This window comes from Salvelinus fontinalis, chromosome 37 (assembly GCF_029448725.1).
Source record: "Salvelinus fontinalis isolate EN_2023a chromosome 37, ASM2944872v1, whole genome shotgun sequence".
Taxonomy (NCBI): Eukaryota; Metazoa; Chordata; class Actinopteri; order Salmoniformes; family Salmonidae; genus Salvelinus; species Salvelinus fontinalis.
The window spans coordinates 27,977,299-27,999,369 of NC_074701.1; the positions used below are offsets into that span (position 1 = coordinate 27,977,299).

Here is a 22,071-nt window from a genome sequence, read left to right on the forward strand (position 1 = left end):
TAGGGATGGTGCCAGGTTTCCTCCAGACGTGATGCTTGGCATTCAGGCCAAATAGTTCAATCTTGGTTTCATCAGACCAGAGAATCTTGTTTCTCATGGTCAGAGTCTTTAGCTGCTTTTTGGTAAACTCCAAGTGGACTGTCATGTGCCTTTAACTGAGGAGTAGCTTCTGTCTGGTCACTCATTCATAAAGGCCTGATTGGTGGAGTGCTGCAGAGATGGTTGTTCTTTTGGAAGGTTCTCCCATCTCCACAGAGGAACTCTGGAGCTCTGTCAGAGTGACCATCAGGTTCTTGGTCACCTCCCTGACCAAGGCCCTTCTCCCCTGATTGCTCAGTTTGGCTGGGCGGCCAGCTCTAGGAAAAGTATTGGTGGTTCCAAACTTCTTCCATTTAAGAATGATGGAGGCCACTGTGTTCTTGGGGACCTTCAATTCTGCATAAAAAATTTGGTACCCTTCCCCAGATCTGTGCCCCGACACAATCCTGTCTCAGAGCTCTACGGACAATTCCTTCAACCTCATGGCTTGGTTTTTGCTCTGACATGCACTGTCAACTGTGGGACCTTACATAGACAGGTGTGTGCCTTTCCAAATCATGTCTAATCAATTGAATTTAACACAATTGGACTCCAATCAAGTTGTAGAAACATCTCAAGGATGATCAATGGAAACAGGATGCACCTGAGCTTAACTTTGATTCTCATAGCAAAAGGTCTGAATACTTAAATAAGGTATTTATGTTTTTTATATTTATACATTTGCAAAAATGTATAAAAAGCTATTCACTTTGTTGTTATAGGGTATTGTGAGTAGATTGATTAGGGAAAAAAAGTTGGGAAAAAAAAAGAATCCATTTTAGAAGAAGGCTGTAACATAACAAAATGTGGAAAAATGGAAGGGGTCTGAATATTTGCACTGTACATGCCTTATAGAGTGTGGATTAGTTTGTGCCCAGTGGAAGGGGAAATATGACATAATTTTTCCATGTGCTGCAGAGACACAGTTCACAGGCAGCGTAGCAATTTGCAGCTAATAGAGTAAGACCTTGAACAGCACTACTAAAAACACTGGCTGTATTTTATCCAATTAGTCTGGCGGAAATGACCATTTAGGAAGTTAATTGTTAATTACCCATCTTATGAGACAAAGGATCAAGGCATTTAGGAACATTTCTGCCAAATGTCTCCCTGCACACGGAACATTTTACAGGGATGTGTGGGATGACAAAGAAATATGACTAGATAAAAACATTTAGACTTAAATGTCAGGGATATTTCAGATGTGATGCTCCAATATAAGGTATTTCTACAAATTCTACAAAAGAGAGTAAATGAATGCCAAATGTAAGTTGACCTAATGTGCTTAACTGAATGGCAGTGAAAGGTAATGTGTCCATGAATCAATACATTTCAGTGGGAGAGAATATGTTCTCTTTTCTTTAGAAAAACCTGTTCTGTCATTTTTGTGGTTTGCCACAACCATTCATCCACAAATCCATTTAAATCCCAACCCAAAAAGACATCCATCTGCCTTATATTACAGCCAGAGTTGTTTACTCGCTGTGCATACAGGGGTTCCAAGAAAACAGCCATCTAATGCATTTTAGAATGGAGCTATATGATAACAAGGCCAAAATGTGTTTATGATTGACCAATGGTCTGAGGTAAACTTTGCTTGCTGCCCCTCCCTGGTACAGATACTCGGTGGCATTAGGGTTGGTGAGGAGAGCCAGGGCTAATGCTACCGAGTATCTGGAAGAAGAGAGGCGAGAGGAGAGAGAGAGAAAGGAAGGGTTGGTGAGGAGAGCCAGGGCTAATGCTACCGAGTATCTGGAAGAAGAGAGGCGAGAGGAGAGAGAGAGAAAGGAAGGGTTGGTGAGGAGAGCCAGGGCTAATGCTACCGAGTATCTGGAAGAAGAGAGGCGAGAGGAGAGAGAGAGAAAGGAAGGGTTGGTGAGGAGAGCCAGGGCTAATGCAGCCGACTTTCATCACAAACCCTCTCTCTCTCTCTCCTCTCTTCCTCCAGACACTCGGCTGCATTAGCCCTGGCTCTCCTCACCAACCTATCCCCTCCCTCCCTCCAGACACCCAATTACTTAGAGAGCAGCGAGACACATTCTTCACCCACCGCAGCCTCCTCTGACGTGACATTGCATTTGTCAACTCTAAAACCACAATGAAGGCAACGACAACAGCAAACATCCCTGCTTCCCTCCCTCCATCCCCTCCCTCCATCCCCTCCCTCCATCCCCTCCCTCCATCCCTTCCCTCTGTCCCCTCCATGGATCCCCTCCCTCCATCCCCTCCCTCCATCCCTTCCCTCTGTCCCCTCCATGGATCCCCTCCCTCCATCCCCTCCCTCCATCCCCTCCCTCCATCCCCTCCCTCCATTCTCTCCCTCCATCCCCTCCCTCCATCCCTTCCCTCTGTCCCCTCCATGGATCCCCTCCCTCTGTCCCCTCCATGCATCCCCTCCCTCAGTCCCCTCTCTCCGTCCTCTTTCTCCATCCCCTCTCTCCCCTCTTTCAATTCCCTCCCTCCACCCCCTATCCTGGGTGTAGCTTACTGGTCTTGTAGGGGGAAGTCAATAGGCTGCTGCTGCTGTAGGAGACTCTCATAGAGCCCCATCCATCAATCTAAAGGTCATAGGAGAATGGTGCTGTCCCAGCATTCCTCCCAGTAAACATGATTAATGAGAGGGCTGTACATCATCCCCAGTCTGCACAGTTACCCAGCAGGCTTCACTTCTCTCAGCAACCCACCCCCACAATCCCATTCCCACGGCTATAGGCTATGTGAAACTCTTTTTATTTCATTATTTTCCAGTTTTCAGTTCTGTTCCATGAACCGGTTCCAACCCCTGAGTACCCCTGCATCTGGCAAATGATGGAGCACTCACATTGCTGCGTGACAAAGTATTGTTGTTTTTCAGTGAGACTCAGAATATCCAACAGGTTTGCCTTGGTAATAGGGTGATAGGACAGGAAACCATCCACTAAGACAAGAGGTGAATGAGAGACAGGTGCATGCAGGAGTGCGTGAGGTGAGTCAGGTGTGAGGTGGTGTGTGTGTCTCACCTGTCCATCTGCACTGAAGGCAAGGCAGGCCACTCCATGGGAGTGTCCGTCCTTGAGGACAGATATGGTCTGTACGCTGAAGGTGTCCCACACACAGATGTAGGGTTCCTTCCCTACCTGACCTGTTGCCACCAGAGACCTCTCAGGATGAAGGCCAAGGCTAGAGAAACAGAAGAGGAGATATAACAGGGAATTAGGCAATACGACAGGAAATACGCACACAATGCTGTTGAAAGAAACTCATGAAATTCAGATTAAATATGTATATATTCTGTTGCTCTTTCTGGTTAAAACAGGGTGTGCCCACTCTTACACAGACCAGTGGTCTTGGGAAAAAGGGTGTGTAATTCAGTTGCAGAGTGACTCCAGCTTTAGCACTCAAAAAACCTGATATCGCCTACGTTTCTCTTTTATTACAAGAGGGGTTACCATGTGCTTGATTTATCATTGACATTACTACTCTTGTCAGTATACACAGTGTTTGTTCCTTTATCATTAGCCATTTTCAGCCCTATTCCTAAGTCAAAGGTCACAGTAATGTTTATTAGTGTATTTCATGAAGTAGTAGTCCACTCAACATACAGTATCGGTAACATCTAGCTCAAGAAGCTCATCTGATAATGTCTGTGTCTAATAGCGTTCGAATCTGAAACTCATAGGTTATAGACGCCACAGTGGGTCATTGGTAGCTCCAGGTGCCAACCTCCCTCCCTTGTTCCTTTTCTTCCCCTTCTCTCTCTCTCTCCCTCTGCCACCCTTTCTCTTTATCTCCCTCTCTCCCTCCCTTCCTTCTCTCTAGGAAGAGAAGAGTCCTGTTGTAGAACTTGTTGCTGAATAGAAGCCCACAGGTCATTGTGCTCCTTTATGAAAGGTGCCCTGGTGTTCTATAAATACATGTGATTAATGGCATCATTACTGGGGCCTGGCCGAGCGGCAGACATTAGTGTGTTACTAGCATCAGCCACACAGGGTCAGGGATCATCACACCACCAATGGACTGAGGAAAGGGAGGCGACCACCCTCAGTACTGCTCAACACAGTGAAGTCCTCTGTGACCTTGACCATAAACACAGTACAGAGGACAAGTGGTAGCCTTACAAACCAAGGCTTGCCATTGTAAATGGTCCAATCATACAAATGAGGTTAAAAGGACCATTTTTATCAGGAGAAATGTCCTGCCAGTACAAAGCAGACATGACAGTACACACTGCACAGCACATTGACGTGTCTTTCTTTCTCGTTCTCTTTCCTTGCTCTCTCAGTCCCTGAATGTCTTTCTCTCTCTCAGTGCTCAGTCTGACTGTCTCAGACTCTTTCATCTCAAAGCCTCTTTCTGTATTTTCTCATGGCTGTAAATCTGGGCTTGGAGCTCTGCCTGGAGCTGAGGTGCAGCAGAGGAGGGGGGGGGGGGGGGAGACAGAAATAAAGGCTCTGAGAAAAGAAAGGGAGTGGGAGAAATGGAGAAACCCTCACGCAAGAGAGTAAGAGAGAGAGAGAAAGAAAGAGAGAGAGGGAGCTCAGTTCTACTCAGCTGACTCTCATTCCCAGGCAGTCTATGTCCCAGCTGGCCCTAACAAGAGCAGACATGCAGAGCTTTCTGATGGAGATGGAGAGACTATGGCATGAGGGCAGATTTGCATAGGTTTCAATGGCTGTTGGGTTTGCAGAGGCCAGGGCCAGGAGCAGAGGGACTGCATGTGAGGACAGACATCAGCAGATGCTCCATTCATGCAGTGTGTGATGGCAGCCTAGCCAGAAAACTGTCAGTGAAGGATAAACCTGTTGATTTATTGACAGCAACAATCATTATGAATGTGTTTGGGTACATTACATTAAAAAAAACATGAACCAGAAGGAAAATATGTGTTTTTTGTATCTTTCAAATTTGTATCTTTTCTTGACTCCATAAAATAACAAATGTAAAATAATATACATACAAATTTGATCATTGATGAGATTATTTATTATACTAATCCATTATTCATAGACAAAATGGTAAATAGTGAAGAACACAGAGTCAGTGCCAGTAGGACCAGACTGCAGTATCAGAATCTCGTCACACAAACAAACAGTAATGTGATACTCCTCTGCAGACGGCACAGGGAAATCCCCCTGGGGAAGGAAATCAGAGCCAGGCAACACTGCTGCCACCTACTCCCCCCCCCCCCCCCCCCCCCCCCTCCCCAAAAAAGAAACACTGCTGCCACCTGGGAGAGTCTCCTGATGCCTGTTCTGATGCTCTAACTACCTCAACAGACTGTTGCTGTCTATGCAGCACCGGTACTGTAGGAAGAAAAACTGTCTATCAATCACTATCTCAATCATTTTCTTCTGTCATATTCTCTCTGAATAACGCTACAAGTTAAGGTCCTTCAGTACATGCAACAAAGGATGGTGATAATCTTTCAGTTAATCTTATTAACTGAAAACATACTGTACTCATATGATTCACGAGATTCATTTTCTGTAGTCCAATGCCTGCCAGCGCCGTATGTGAACAGTATAAGCTAATGTGAACCAATATGTCTCCAGGGAACGATTTAACAAACAGTGCACTAGCAACCAACCTGCTGACAGCATGGTTGCCTTGACAACCGGACAGCCAAGGACACAGGAATCAAGATTAAGAATTAAAGTTTAACTAGAGGTGAGTATCAGCAGGCGTGGACAACAAACTTTACCTACACAAGAGCAAACCATCCTCAATCAACAAAATGTCCCACAAAATATATCCTTCTGTAGCATACTACTTTTATGTTAAGAACACAATATTGAGATACATTGAAGAAAGGTATGCACCCTAGAAAAAGCCAATATGTAGTCTCTTCTCTCCAGCAGAGCACCTTGAGGCTGGCGAGCACGACTAGGCTGTATGTAGCCTAAATTGCTCCTTTAAAAGGAATTAATAACCATGAAATAAAAGACAGTGAGAAGGATGGGTCTGTCCCTTTCCACCATTTATAAGAAAAATACATACATTCCACTCTCTCACCAAAAACGGTATTTTCATTAGATCTGGAATTGCAGCTACCCTGAAGGTGTATGATGAATAGAGCTCAATTGGGCCAATCCATTACTCACTATGCTGCCACATAACTCTGTCTTATCAGAAAGCCCTGGTCCTATCTACTTCGCACACAGATCCTTATCATTTAGACCTGGGGTGTCAAACTCGTTCCATTGAGGGTCGAGCGTCCACAGTTTTTTGGGGTTCCTCCTTTCAATTTGTGTCCAATTAAGACTTAGACAACCAGTTGAGGGGAGTTTCTAACTAATCACTGACCTTCATTCATCAATCAAGTACAAGCAAGCAGCGAAAACCCGCAGACACTCGGCCCTCCGTGGAATGACTTTGACACGTGATTTAGAGTAATGGAATGTTGAGATTGCGGCAGAAATCCTTGAAACGCCGCAACAGATCCAATCAGTTCTAACAGAGAAGCATAAATAAAAACATTTTCACTAATGTGATAGCCTACAATCTCTCCATGACCTAAAACATCACCCTACAGTTCACTCTAACAGGCACCTAGGTCTACTTAGCATTCACCTTAACATTGTCATTCATCCAACCTACACTGCTAACCCCTCACACATCCACTCTACAACCATACCACTCCACTTTCCTCTAACCCTTCTGTGACCTCTACTGCTCGGGATGTTAGTCTGACTTCCTGTAATCTTTCCAACTCATTACTAGCGTGTTTCTCTCCTGTAATCGTAACCTCACTGTGATCTGTTTCACCTGTCTTTGTGCTTGTCTCCCCAACCCGTCCAGGTGTCACCCATCTTCCCCAGTGTATTTATACCTGTGTTCTGTTTGTCTGTTGCCAGTTCGTTTTGTTTCATCAAGCCTACCAGCGTGCGCCTGTCTTGCTCTAGTTCCTGTTGTCACGCCCTGGCCTTAGTATTCTTTGTTTTCTTTATTATTTTAGTTAGGTCAGGGTGTGACATGGGGAATGTTTGTGTTTTGTTGGTTTTGGGTGTTTCTATGGTAAAGGGGTTGTTGGGTGTAGTATATGGGTTTGTGTTGAGTTCATGTGTCTAGCGTTGTCTATGTATGTTTAGTTATCTAGGAGAGTCTATGGTTACCTGAATGAGTTCCCAATTAGAGACAGCTGATTTCGGTTGTCTCTGATTGGGAGCCTTATTTAGGGTAGCCATAGGCTTTCATTTGTTGTGAGTAGTTGTCTATGTGATACGTTTGTAGCCAGTGTGTGCACATCGTTGTTTAGCTTCACGATCGTTTTCTTGTTTTGTTTAGTGTTTTTGTTTCAAGTTTGCCTTCTTCTTAAATAAAAAGGAGATGGCTTATTTTCCTAAAGCTGCGTTTTGGTCCGTCAATCCTCCACACGATCGTGACAGAACTACTCACCATTACAGGACCAAGCGGCATGGAAAGCGGCAACAGGACCCACCTACACAGGATTCGTGGACATGGGAGGAGATACTGGATGGTAAGGGGCCGTGGGCACAACCGGGAGAATATCGCCTTCCTCGTGAAGAGCTGGAGGCAGCTAAAGCCGAGAGGAGGCGATATGAGGAGGCAGCACGGAGACAAGGCTGGAAGCCCGTGAGTACAACCCAAAAATTTCTTGGGGGGGCCTTAAAGGGAGTGTGGCGAAGTCAGGTAGGAAACCTGCGCCTACTCCCTGTACTTACCGTGGAGAGCGAGAGTACGGGCAGACACCGTGTTACGCAGTAGAGCGCACGGTGTCTCCTGTACGCGTGCATAGCCCGGTTCGGTACATTTCAGCTCCACGTATCGGCCGGGCTAGACTGAGCGTTGAGCCGTATGTCATGAAGCCGGCCCAACGCATCTGGTCACCAGTGCGTCTCCTCGGGCCGGCGTACATGGCACCAGCCTTACGCATGGTGTCCCCGGTTCGCCTACATAGGCCGGTGCGGGTTATTCCACCTCCCCGCACTGGTCAGGCGACGGGGAGCATACAACCAGGTAAGGTTGGGCAGGCTCGGCGCTCAAGGGAGCCAGTACGCATGCACGGTCCGGTATTTCCGGCGCCACCTCCCCGCCCTAACCCAGTACCACCAGTGCCTCCTCCACGCACTAGCCATATGGTGCGTGTCTCCAGCCCTTTGCCACCAGTGCCTAAACCACGCACCAAGCCTCCTGTGTGTCCCCAGAGTCCTGTGCGTCCTGTTGCTGCTCCCCGCACTAGCCCTGAGATGCGTGTCCCCAGCCCGGTGCCACCAGTCCCGGCACCACGCACCAGGCCTACAGTGCGCCTCAGCCGGCAGGAGTCTGCCGTCTGCACAGCGATGCCTGAACTGCCCGTCTGCCAAGCGCCATCTGAGCCATCCGTCTCCCCAGCGCCATCTGAGCCATCCGTCTCCCCAGCGCCATCTGAGCCATCCGTCTCCCCAGCGCCATCTGAGCCATCCGTCTCCCCAGCGCCATCTGAGCCATCCGTCTCCCCAGCGCCATCTGAGCCATCCGTCTCCCCAGCGCCATCTGAGCCATCCATCTCCCCAGCGCCATCTGAGCCATCCGTCTGCCATGAGCCTGCAAAGCCGCCCGTCTGCCATGAGCCTGCAAAGCCGCCCGTCTGCCATGAGCCTACAGAGCCGTCCGCCAGACAGAAGCCGCTAGAGCCGTCCGCCAGACAGAAGCCGCTAGAGCCGCCCGCCAGACAGGAGCCGCCAGAGCCGCCCGCCAGACAGGAGCCGCCAGAGCCGCCCGCCAGACAGGAGCCGCCAGAGCCGCCCGCCAGACAGGAGCCGCCAGAGCCGCCCGCCAGACAGGAGCCGCCAGAGCCGCCCGCCAGACAGGAGCCGCCAGAGCCGCCCGCCAGACAGGAGCCGCCAGAGCCGCCCGCCAGACAGGAGCCGCCAGAGCCGCCCGCCAGACAGGAGCCGCCAGAGCCGCCCGCCAGACAGGAGCCGCCAGAGCCGCCCGCCAGACAGGAGCCGCCAGAGCCGCCCGCCAGACAGGAGCCGCCAGAGCCGCCCGCCAGACAGGAGCCGCCAGAGCCGCCCGCCAGACAGGATCCGCCAGAGCCGCCCGCCAGACAGGATCCGCCAGAGCCGCCCGCCAGACAGGATCCGCCAGAGCCGCCCGCCAGACAGGATCCGCCAGAGCCGCCCGCCAGACAGGATCCGCCAGAGCCGCCCGCCAGACAGGATCCGCCAGCCGCCAGCCAGCCATGAGCAGCCAGATCCGTCAGCCAGCCATGAGCAGCCAGATCCGTCAGCTAGCCATGAGCAGCCAGATCCGTCAGCTAGCCATGAGCAGCCAGATCCGTCAGCTAGCCATGAGCAGCCAGATCCGTCAGCTAGCCATGAGCAGCCAGATCCGTCAGCTAGCCATGAGCAGCCAGATCCGTCAGCTAGCCATGAGCAGCCAGATCCGTCAGCTAGCCATGAGCAGCCAGATCCGTCAGCCAGCCATGAGCAGCCAGATCCGTCAGTCAGCCATGAGCAGCCAGATCCGTCAGCTAGCCATGAGCAGCCAGATCCGTCAGCTAGCCATGAGCAGCCAGATCCGTCAGCCAGCCATGAGCAGCCAGATCCGTCAGCCAGCCATGAGCAGCCAGATCCGTCAGTTAGCCATGAGCAGCCAGATCCGTCAGTTAGCCATGAGCAGCCAGATCCGTCAGCTAGCCATGAGCAGCCAGATCCGTCAGCTAGCCATGAGCAGCCAGATCCGTCAGCCAGCCATGAGCAGCCAGATCCGTCAGCCAGCCATGAGCAGCCAGATCCGTCAGCCAGCCATGGGCCGCCAGATCCGTCAGTCCGGAGCTGCAGTCCCTCAGTCCGGTGCTGCAGTCCCTCAGTCCGGTGCTGCCCCTTATCCTGGTGCTGTCCCTTATCCTGGTGCTGTCCCTTATCCTGGTGCTGTCCCTTATCCTGGTGCTGTCCCTTACCCTGGTACTGCCCCTTAGTTCGGAGCTGCCCCTGACCCTGGTACTGTCCCTTACCCTGGTACTGCCCCTTAGTCCGGAGCTGCCCCTTAGTCCGGAACTGCCCCTTAATGCAGTGGGGTTAATGTGGAGGGGGGTCATTTGGAGGAAGCTAAGGAGGCGGTTAGGGACTGTGGTGACGTGGGGACCACGACCAGAGCCGGAGCCGCCACCGTGGATGGAAGCCCACCCAGACCCTCCCCTAGACTGGTTAATGGTGCGCCCGGAGTTCGCACCTTAAGGGGGGGGGGTTATGTCACGCCCTGGCCTTAGTATTCTTTGTTTTCTTTATTATTTTAGTTAGGTCAGGGTGTGACATGGGGAATGTTTGTGTTTTGTTGGTTTTGGGTGTTTCTATGGTAAAGGGGTTGTTGGGTGTAGTATATGGGTTTGTGTTGAGTTCATGTGTCTAGCGTTGTCTATGTATGTTTAGTTATCTAGGAGAGTCTATGGTTACCTGAATGAGTTCCCAATTAGAGACAGCTGATTTCGGTTGTCTCTGATTGGGAGCCTTATTTAGGGTAGCCATAGGCTTTCATTTGTTGTGAGTAGTTGTCTATGTGATACGTTTGTAGCCAGTGTGTGCACATCGTTGTTTAGCTTCACGATCGTTTTCTTGTTTTGTTTAGTGTTTAAGTGTTTTTGTTTCGTTTGCCTTCTTCTTAAATAAAAAGGAGATGGCTTATTTTCCTAAAGCTGCGTTTTGGTCCGTCAATCCTCCACACGATCGTGACACCTGTTTTCTTGTTTTGACCATTCTGTCTGCCCTGACCCCGAGCCTGCCTGCTGTTCTGTACCTTTTGGACTCTGCTCTGGATTACTGACCTGCCTGCCCTTGACCAGTTGTTTGCCTGCCCCCCTGTTTTTGTAACACACTTCGAAACTGTCTGCATCTGGGTCTTCTCCTGAGCTTTGACACTCTCATAATCTCCTGTAATCTTGCCCTCTAATAATTAGTGTTCCTCTCCTGTAATCTTGCCTTCTGATAAATAGTGTGTTCCTCTCCTGTAATCTTGCCCTCTCATAAATAGTGTGAGTGCCTCTCCTGTAATCTTGCCATCTCATAATTGGTGAGTCCTCTCCTGTAATCTTGCCCTCTAATAATTAGTGTGAGTTCCTCTCATAATTAGTGTGTTCCTCTCCTGTAATCTTGCCCTTTAATAATTTGTGTTCCTCTCTTGTAATCTTGCCTTCTCATTATCAGTGTGAGTTCCTCTCCTGTAATCTTGCCTTCTCATTATTAGTGTGAGTTCCTCTCCTGTAATCTTCCCTTCTCATAATTAGTGTGCGTTCCTCTCGTAATTAGTGTGAGTTCCTCTCCTGTAATCTTCCCTTCTCATAATTAGTGTGCGTTCCTCTCGTAATTAGTGTGAGTTCCTCTCCTGTAATCTTGCCTTCTCATTATTAGTGTGAGTTCCTCTCATGTAATCTTGCATTTTCATTATCAGTGTGAGTTCCTCTCCTGTAATCTTGCCTTCTCATTATTAGTGTGAGTTCCTCTCCTGTAATCTTGCATTTTCATTATCAGTGTGAGTTCCTCTCCTGTAATCTTCCCTTCTCATAATTAGTGTGCGTTCCTCTCGTAATTAGTGTGAGTTCCTCTCATGTAATCTTGCATTTTCATTATTAGTGTGAGTTCCTCTCCTGTAATCTTGCCCTCTCATAAATAGTGTGTTCCTCTCCTGTAATCTTGCCCTCTCATAAATAGTGTGTTCCTATCTGTAACGCTCGTCGTTGGAATGAGAAGAGGAGGACCAATGCGCAGCGTGGTAAGTGTCCATATTGATCATTTATTATCATGAACACAAAACAAAATAACGAGAACGAAACGAAACAGTCCTGAACGGTGAATACAAAAAAAACACTGAACAGAAAATAATCACCCACCAAACACAATGAAAAACAGGCTACCTTAATATGGCTTCCAATCAGAGGCAACGACTGACACCTGCCTCTGATTGAGAACCATACTAGGCCAAACACATAGAAACAGACAACCTAGACATACAACATAGAATGCCCACCCACATCACACCCTGACCAAACAAAACATAGAAACATACAAAGCAATCCATGGTCAGGGCGTGACACTCTCCTGTAATCTTGCCCTCTCATAATTAGAGTGTTCCTCTCTTGGAAGCCTGTGTCCTCGGGAAAACCACCATCTGCTCCAGCAAAACGATAGCAAAATCACCCTGGCTATTCTTAGCAGCCACAGAATCAGCTCAGGCTAAAAACAGCAGAGAGGGAATCTGCCAAGAGAGGCTGGATTTCACAGTAAAAAGCAATAACCCTGTTTATAAATGATTCAACCAGGTTGGAGGGCAAAGAGGGGAGATAAACAGCAGAAAATTAAATAGTGCTTCGTTTGTGTTGCCTCAGAAGATTCAATATATCCCTCTGCTCCTGAGGAAGATGTTTACCTTATAGCGATAGCTCAGCCAAGAGACAAAAACATTCAAGAAACAGCTAGAACTCATAGTGAAAAGGTACTCATTGAGCTTCATTCGTTGGGCTACTGTACTAATGGCTACAGCATATGTTGTATGAGCAACAGGAAATATAACCGATTAGCAATGGAAATTCTGCAATAAGGGGAATAATTTAACATGAATAGTCTTAGTTAATCTATAATGAGCGCAATTCCTCTGAACATTTAAATAACTTAATGAATAAGAATAATAAGGGCTCTATTTTATCAAACCTTACGCAAATTGGTAAAACCTTACGCAACGGCGCTATAGGTCCGTATGTCTCAGAAATATTTTTGCTATTTTCACAGCAGGAATTATGGTCGCAATAGCTGGCGGTGGAGCAAAGGGCTGGGTTTTCATGAATAAACTAGTTGTAGGTGTGTCTAGGCTTGCCCCTTCACTGGCCAATCAGAACATGCTCCATGGCTAAATATGTGGTTGCTTCAAGTTGTGTTTAGGGTATTTGGTTATCAACTTTTATGTTAGTCCATTATAAATAGCCTATAGAAACAAAATAACAAAATGTAGGCCTATCCCATATTTGCTAAATATGTTGAACATATTTGTTGTCCACATTGTACTAAGTAGGCTAATTGCATGGCTTCAATATGAAAATATATATTTTTAAACATAGCATTAGCACTGATATGGGCTTACAGTAAATTACATTATGTCTGAGCTATGCATACATTGTCAATATGCAAGATTAAATTCACTATTGAAAGGACGTAAAAAAACAGTGAATAATTCTAATCAAATTCGAATAAAACGACACAACAACTTGTTTTGAATAGTCTAAATACAGCTACAGGCACCATAATTTCTCCACTTTGGCATATAATATTAAGACAAGGTAGACTATGGAGGGTTTTACACACATCCAAAATTCTCAATATCCAATATAAAGAGAAAGGGGGAATGTCCACTTACCGTTATACTGTCCCCAAATGTTTTATAAACATCTTGAAACCTTCTTACAGATCATATTTGCACTTCTCCAAAAATAGCAGACGGCTTCTAAATTGCATTACAGCGAGCCATGCGTTCTCACCATAAAGCCATGGGCAGTGAATCATTCTAATATGCATATCTCGTTCCATTAGCAGGCACATGTAGGCCTAAGGCCAAGGGCTCTTAGGCAGGAGTAGCCTATGATGTTTGTCCAATTCATCGAAGATAGCTATTAAATAGTAGCCAAGGCCTATACAGTAGCCTAACACTACAATAGTCCTAGTTATAACAAACATGTAGCTTATCTAGTGTTCTACGTTTAAAAAGTAAATCGGCTTCAACATGGAAATATTAGGCTATAGACAATGCATTCGCTTTTCCACTTAGCTTACCATCGTCATTGATATGGCCAGTAGTGACTTTGTAAACAAGCCTACAAGCACATTCAGCACCATAGACAGCTGTCAAAATTCCCATGATTTGACAGTTTAGAGGAAAGTGGAAAATAACAAAATAATAAATAAAAAACGGTAAGCAGTATTTTTTAAATAACTTGATGTTCCTAAACAGGTTTCCTACAGTGACTAACACATTTCATGTAATGGAAATCGTACATAATGAGCCCAGACTTTTCACAGAAGCTGGACAAAAATGATGTCCAATATAACAAAAAAATGGGGATTTCGTTAACTGTTTTGGCATTTTGGCACACATTTTTAAGGAGACACCTCAAATATTTCCACCCATCCCACCTCAGCGCAAGCAAGCTGATGTTAGACAGGTAAATTACAAACTGTGGCGTAAGGGGTGGAAATGCCAGCGTGACATTTTTTACATGACGAAATTGCTAACTAACATGCGTTTGACACTGCACCTCCCTACCTCCATCTGAAAATAGAGCCCCTAAGTGTCTGCCACCAGACAGTGTTGGAAGGAGTACTTTTATTAAACTGAGATTATAGAGCTGTGAAGTTAGATACACCAAAGGCAAACAGTGTATCAGTCATTCTAACAGGCCTCTCAGAAAACCTTAATCTCAATAATGGAACAGACAGTTTACTGTGTGTGAGTGGTTTTGTCTGGAAAAAGCATGAGCTGTTATGACTGGGGTAATGACTGGATTACACCACCTTCAAAATGAATAGGATTCCCTATTACAGATGTAGGATCTTAATTTGAGTCAGTTTGCTACAACAGGAAAATAATCCTACAGAAACAGGAAATGTGAATTATATGGATTATAAATAATGGACATTTTTGTAAGAATTATACATTTTTACGTAAGGGAAAATCAAGTCTGAAATTTCAAAGTGGAAATTACAAACTTCAGAAGCCTTTTTAAACCTCAAATACACACACATTTTAAATGCCCTGCATTCCGGGAAAGTTATCCTGCAACAGGGTGATCAAATTAAGATCCTACACCTGTAGATGCCATTCCAAAGGTATCCAGTGAATATTCTAGTAGTACTGGAAAATGCCTAATGGAAATACAGTCCTGTATAGCCTATTATTTCATACAATTTCAGTACAGCACAGCAAGAAAATGCATCTTCGTCACAGTGCTCAAGAAAGAGCAGAGACATTACAGATTTTCATGATGAAAGATGTGCTTAAATGGTCTGTACCGTAGTTGCCTAGGAGTGTCAACGACAAGACTTGTTAAAGTACAAACCAATTGGAAATCAAGCTACTCCTCAGACACTCACACACTGAGGTAAATTCAGCCACTGAGATCTCATAGAGATGCGGTGAATTGAGATAGCAGGCGTGGTAGGTGTAAGAACAGAAGGTGGGAACATTCATTGCTCAAGGGGCAAAGAAATGGTGGCAAACTGAGAAGCTAATTTCGGTGTCAATTTTAATTAAGTGTGCTGAGGGTGAGAGGCAATTACAGGAGAGGAGACATGCATCAACTATTGATATCTGTTGTCATTATCCTGTGACAGGTAATCCCAAGGCTGATCAAACTACATGCTCGAATAGGTCTTTTGACACATCTTGTTACAGAACCTAATGAAATCCTACATACTTCAACCCTATTACAAAAGGACGACTTTTCTGATCTCCATGGTTTGACCTAAGAGGCACTTCCTCAACACCCTACAGCTTTTAACCAGTTTCCACAGTTCTTTCTTTCACCTGTGTCCATGCATCGAATTAAGTGCCATCATTCACCCGTGAATGCCTTTAGATAAGCCAGAGCTCCCATATACTTCATCAATTTAGCTCCAATATACTTCATCAGCTCAGTACGGTCCTTTCTCATGGTGTAAGACAACTGAAGCGTACAGGCCATGGTGTTCCGCCACACACACAGCTTGGAGGAGAGCTGCCTGCAAGGCCATGTCACTAGTAAGATGGAACTATGCCCACTGACAGACCATTGTCTAACAACCCTCCAAGGCCTACTGTTCTTATATTTAGGGCCTAATGTGGTCAGGAAAACTACCTTCATATTATCAATAAAAATCTGGGCAAACGCCATAAAATCACTGAGAGCTAAATCATATATCCCGAGACATGATCTTAACATGCCTGATCAGCCTGCATAAGATGGTGCAAATATATAACAGGAAATGGTAATGAATGAATGTGTTTCTTGGCGGAGAAGTGTGTCAACAAGATAATCTATTTGTCAACCATAGGAGGCTGGAGAGAGCAGCTATAGGAGGACAGGCACGTTGTAATGGCTGGAATGGAATAAATGGAAAGATTTCAAATAAATAGAAACCACATGCTTGACTCCGTTCCATTAATTCGATTCCAGCCATTACAATGAGCCCGTCCTCCTATAGCTCCTCCTACCAGCCTCCACTGGTGTCAACACAGTACAAAATCGATGCGTCGTGAAGGTAATCAATACATTGTCATAAGCACCCATGCAGTTACAATGTGTATTTGTGAGACACCTTGGCCCAGCAACACAGACATCCCATCCCTTTTCATAATTTCTTTTATAATATACTGTAACATCACCAAGTATTATCAAGTCCGATAAACATGTTGAAAACCACAGAGAGAAAATTATGTTTGAGCATTGACTAAAGATTTTCTTTCCTTATACACCCATCTATTTTTCAAAGGACTCCATATTGTAGTGAGGCATAGAGAGGAACCAGTAAAGGTCAACGGCTCATTTGAAGTCTTCATCTCCGTGAAATCAGGAACACTTAGAGCCCAGCCTGGTGTTAATGGAGCATCGTGGGAGTAGCACTGTGTCCGTCTCTGATACAGTCATTACCCCCTGGTTAATGAGACCAGCCAGTAAACACTGTCACATCTCAGATCTGTCACACGCTCGCAGATGCACAGACACTAATACACACACAGATGTGAAGACAACACACACACACACATTCAATGACACACAAATGCACACGCACACACTCACAGACACAGATGCATGCACACACACAATCACACACACACACACAAACACACCATCAGCAATCCGTGCCCATCTCCTGGTCTCTGCATACTGGCCCGAATAAAGCTGGTATTGTGGTGTCCCAGTCTGCCCCAGTAATGTATGCAAAGGTCATGAGGAGGAGACAGAGGGGTAAGCCAAAGCTGGTGGCAGTGATGAGGGAGAGAGAGGCTGACAAGGTCTTTCTATTTCCAGTACTAATTTATTCAATCAGTGATACTACATAAAACACATATATCAACCATGTCATAAGACATCCTGGTGTAAGATTCTAGCTGGTTGATAATTTGTAGAATAGTTCTAATAGCTTGTGACTATGCTATATAAACATTTGGTTTAAGACTAGACTGTGGAGTGTGTGACTGTGACACTAGACTGTAACGGTCTAGTTTAAAGACTTGCTTGTCTGAGTGTGAAAAGGGCTGTTTGAAAGTGTGGTTGAGTCCCGGTTCTTACTACTTCTGCCTGGCTGGCTGGCAGTGACAGATGTATCCGGAGCCGGGTTCTGCCCTGCAGCACTGACGGAAATGGGACAGCAGAAGGAGTTCAGAGAACCAGAGCATGAGAGTAAGCACAGCCCAACCGGAGCCAGGACGGGGATTCCAGCCAAGGGTACGGCACTGTGAAACACACCAGCTGGAGCCACAAGCACCAGTCACTTCCAGACACACAGACACATGACAAGAACACACAACTGAACCTGTGAATTTAGCAAGAGCTTTCTTCTGAATGCAGAGGCTTCCATTTTCTGACTGCCCGTTTGTATCTGCCAAGGGGATACATCTCCACACCTTTGTAATACCTCAAGGAAACGGTTGTTCAGATGGAGAGCATTCAATAACCCATTGACTTATAAACCACTAATGTAATTATACATTTTTGTTTACTAGGCTTCTTAAGGGTTCTTAGAGGTGATTATACCTTGTACTGGGCTCATCACTGTATCCAACACTAGGTGTCTCTGTGTCTCTGTGTATGCAATGCCACAGCGTTAGGGTAAAGGTAATCTCTGTTAAGACAGAACTAAAATCTTAAAGTCGTGACTAGCGACACAGTTTCTTGAATCGAGTCACATTTGGTCAGGTATGTTTATGTAGTCTGTCCACAAAATTGTGGCAAATTATAATTCAATTCTCTGGTTTTCCCAAAATTCCAGTTGGAGGAACCCCGGAATCAGGAGGGAATAAGCTGGAAATCTCAAAAGAGGAATTCTGGAAAACCAGGAATTTATTGAAAGTTCCTGGAATTTTGGAACACTGGGTAATAACAACTACAATGGTGACTATTTCGTTGCCCAGGTACATGGGGAAATGAGAGATGGGTGGCTGGTTAATTCTAAAGCCTCTCATGAAAGTGACTGGATTCTAAAGCCTCTCATAGAGGAAATTAGATTCTAAAGCCTCTCATAGAAGACTGGATTCTAAAGCCTCTCATAGAGGAGACTGGATTCTAAAGCCTGTCATATAGGAGACTGGATTATAAAGCCTCTCATAGAGGATACTGGATTCTAAAGCCTCTCAAAGAGGAGACTGGATTCTAAAGCCTCTCATAAAGGAGACTGGATTCTAAAGCCAGTCATATAGAAGACTGGATTCTAAAGCCTGTCACATAGGAGACAGGATGTTAAAGCCTGTCATAGAAGAGACTGGATTCTTAAACCTCTCATATAGGAGACTGGATTCAAAAGCCTGTCAAACAGGAGATTGGATTCTAAAGCCTCTCATATAGGAGACTGGAATATAAAGCCTCTCATAGAGGTGGTTGGATTCTAAAGCCTGTCATATAGGAGACTGGATTCTAAAGCCTGTCATATAGGAGACTGGATTCTAAAGCCTGTCATGTAGGAGACTGGATTATAAAGACTCTCAAAGAGTCTTGAAGTATGAAGTATGTCACATAGAAGACGAAATTCTAAACTGGATTATGAAGTATGTCAGATAGAAGACTAAATTCTAAAGCCTATAATACAGGAGATTGGATTCTAAAACAACTCAAAGAGGAGACTGGATTCCAAAGCCTGTAATATAGGACACTGGATTATGAAGCTTCTCAAATGGGAGACTGGATTCAAAAGCCTCTCAAATTGGAGACTGGATTCTAAAGCCTCTCATAGAGGAGAAAGGATTATAAAGCCTCTCATATGGGAGACTGGATTATAAAGCCTCTCATATAGGAGACTGGATTCTAAAGCCTGTCATAGAGGAGACTGGATTATAAAGCCTGTCATATAGGAGAGTGGATTATAAAGCCTCTCATATAGGAGACTGGATTCTAAAGCCTGTCATATAGGAGACTGGATTATAAAGCCTCTCATATAGGAGACTGGATTCAAAAGCCTGTCATATAAGAGACTGGATTCTTAAACCTCTCATATAGGAGACTGGATTCAAAAGCCTGTCAAACAGGAGATTGGATTCTAAAGCCAGTCATATAGAAGACTGGTTTCTAAAGCCTGTCACATAGGAGACTGGAATCTGAAACCTGTCATTTAGGAGACTGGATACTAAAGCATCTCATATAGGAGACTGCATTCTAAAGCCTGTCATAGATGATACTGGATTCTAAAGCCTGTCATATAGGAGAAATTATAATAATGCCTGTCATATAGGAGACTGGATTATAAAGCCTGTAATAGAGGAGAGTGGATTATAAAGCCTCTCATATAGGAGACTGGAATATAAAGCCTCTCAAAGAAGAGACTGGATTCTAAAGCATCTTATATAGGAGACTGGAATATAAAGCCTCTCATATAGGAGACTGGATTCTAAAGCCTGTCACATAGGAGACAGGATGTTAAAGCCTGTCATAGAAGAGACTGGATTCTAAAGCCTGTCATAGAAGAGACTGGATTCTAAAGCATCTCAAAGAAGAGACTGGATTCTAAAGCATCTCATATAGGAGCCTGGAATATAAAGCCTCTCATATAGGAGACTGGAATATAAAGCCTCTCATATAGGAGACTGGAATATAAAGCCTCTCATAGAGGTGGTTGGATTCTAAAGCCTGTCATATAGGAGACTGGATTCTAAAGCCTGTCATATAGGAGACTGGATTCTAAAGCCTGTCATGTAGGATACTGGATTATAAAGACTCTCAAAGAGTCTTGAAGTATGAAGTATGTCACATAGAAGACGAAATTCTAAACTGGATTATGAAGTATGTCAGATAGAAGACTAAATTCTAAAGCCTATAATACAGGAGATTGGATTCTAAAACAACTCAAAGAGGAGACTGGATTCTAAAGCCTGTAATATAGGACACTGGATTATGAACCTTCTCAAATGGGAGACTGGATTCAAAAGCCTCTCAAATTGGAGACTGGATTCTAAAGCCTCTCATAGAGGAGAAAGGATTATAAAGCCTCTCATATGGGAGACTGGATTATAAAGCCTCTCATATGGGAGACTGGATTATAAAGCCTCTCATATAGGAGACTGGATTCTAAAGCCTGTCATATAGGAGACTGGATTATAAAGCCTCTCATAGAGGAGATTGGATTCTAAAGCCTGTCATATAAGAGACTGGATTCTTAAACCTCTCATATAGGAGACTGGATTCAAAAGCCTGTCAAACAGGAGATTGGATTCTAAAGCCAGTCATATAGAAGACTGGATTCTAAAGCCTGTCACATAGGAGACTGGAATCTGAAACCTGTCATTCAGGAGAGTGGATTTTAAAGCATCTCATAGAATAAACTGGATACTAAAGCATCTCATATAGGAGACTGCATTCTAAAGCCTGTCATAGATGATACTGGATTGTAAAGCCTGCCATATAGGAGACTGGATTCTAAAGCCAATCGTATAGGAGACTGGATTATGAAGCCTCTCAAAAAGGAGATTGGACTCAAAAGCCTCTCACATAGGAGACTCGGTTCAAAAGCCTCTCATATAGGAGACTGGATTCTAAACCCTGTCATATAGGAGACTGTATTCTATAGCCTCTCATAGAGGAGACTAAAGCCTGTCATATAAGAGACTGGATTATAAAGCCTGTCATATAAGAGACTGGAATCTAATATCCCTCATATAGGATACTGGATCCTAAAGCCTCTCAGAAAGGAGACTGGATTCTAAAGCCTGTCATTTATGAGTCTGGATTCTAAAGCCTGTCATATAGGAGACTGGAATATAAAGCCTCTCATATAGGAGCCTGGAATATAAAGCCTCTCATTTAGGAGCCTGGAATATAAAGCCTCTCATAGAGGTGGTTGGATTCTAAAGCCTGACATATAGTAGACTGGGAACTAAAGCCTGTCATATAGGAGACTGGATTCTAAAGCATATCAAAGAGGAGACTGGATTCTAAAGCATCTCAAAGAGGAGACTGGATTCTAAAGCCTCTCATAGAGGAGACTGGATTCTAAAGCCTGTCATATAGGAGACTGGATTCTAAAGCATCTCAAAGAAGAGACTGGAATATAAAGCTTCTCATATAGGAGACTGGAATATAAAGCCTCTCATAAAGGTGGTTGGATTCTAAAGCCTTTCATATAGTAGACTGGGTTCTAAAGCCTGTCATATAGGAGACTGGATTCTAAAGCCTGTCATATAAGAGTCTGGATTATAACGTTTGTCATAGAGGAGACTGGATTCTAAAGCATCTCAAAGAGGAGACTGGATTCTAAAGCCTGTCATAGAGGAGACTGGATTCTAAAGCTTCTCATATAGGAGACTATATTCTAAAGCCTGTCATAGAGGAGACTGGATTCTAAAGCCTCTCATATAGGAGACTGGATTCTAAAGACTGTCATATAGGAGACTGGATTCTAAACGCCTGTCATAGAGGAGACTGGATCCTAAAGCCTCTCATAGAGGAGACTGGATTCTAAAGACTCATAGAGGAGACTGGATTATAAATCCTTTCATATAGGAGACTGGATTCTAAAGCCTGTCATATAGGAGACTGGATTCTAAAGCCTGTCATATAGGAGACTGGATTCTAAAGCCTATCATACAAGATATTGGAATAAAAAGCCTGTCAAAGAGGAGACTGGATTCTAAAGCCTCTTACATGGGAGACTGGATTCTAAAGCCTCTCATATAGGAGACTGTATTCTAAAGCATCTCATAGAGGAGACAGGATTCTAAAGCCTTTCATAGAGGAGAAGGGATTCTACAGCCTGTCATAGAGGAGACTGGATGATAGGCCAGTTTCTTATAAAGCCTCTCTCATGGGAGACTGGATTCTAAAGCCTCTCATTTAGGAGACTGTATTCT

At 45.0% G+C, this 22,071-nt stretch overlaps 1 protein-coding gene across 10 annotated transcripts in view; it reads right to left on the minus strand.

Annotated features, from left to right (window-relative positions):
• The window catches only part of LOC129836458 (echinoderm microtubule-associated protein-like 6), a 112,386-nt gene that overhangs the window by 82,427 nt on the left and 7,888 nt on the right, over positions 1 to 22,071 (minus strand). For all 10 annotated transcript variants that reach the window (XR_008756664.1, XR_008756663.1, XR_008756665.1 and 7 more), the window contains exon 3: positions 3,078 to 3,237. Coding sequence is in view for 7 of the 10 variants with exons in the window: in XM_055902653.1 (XP_055758628.1) it covers positions 3,078 to 3,237 (160 nt within the window). In the remaining 3 variants the exon portion in view is untranslated. The remainder of the gene's footprint in view (positions 1 to 3,077; positions 3,238 to 22,071) is intronic.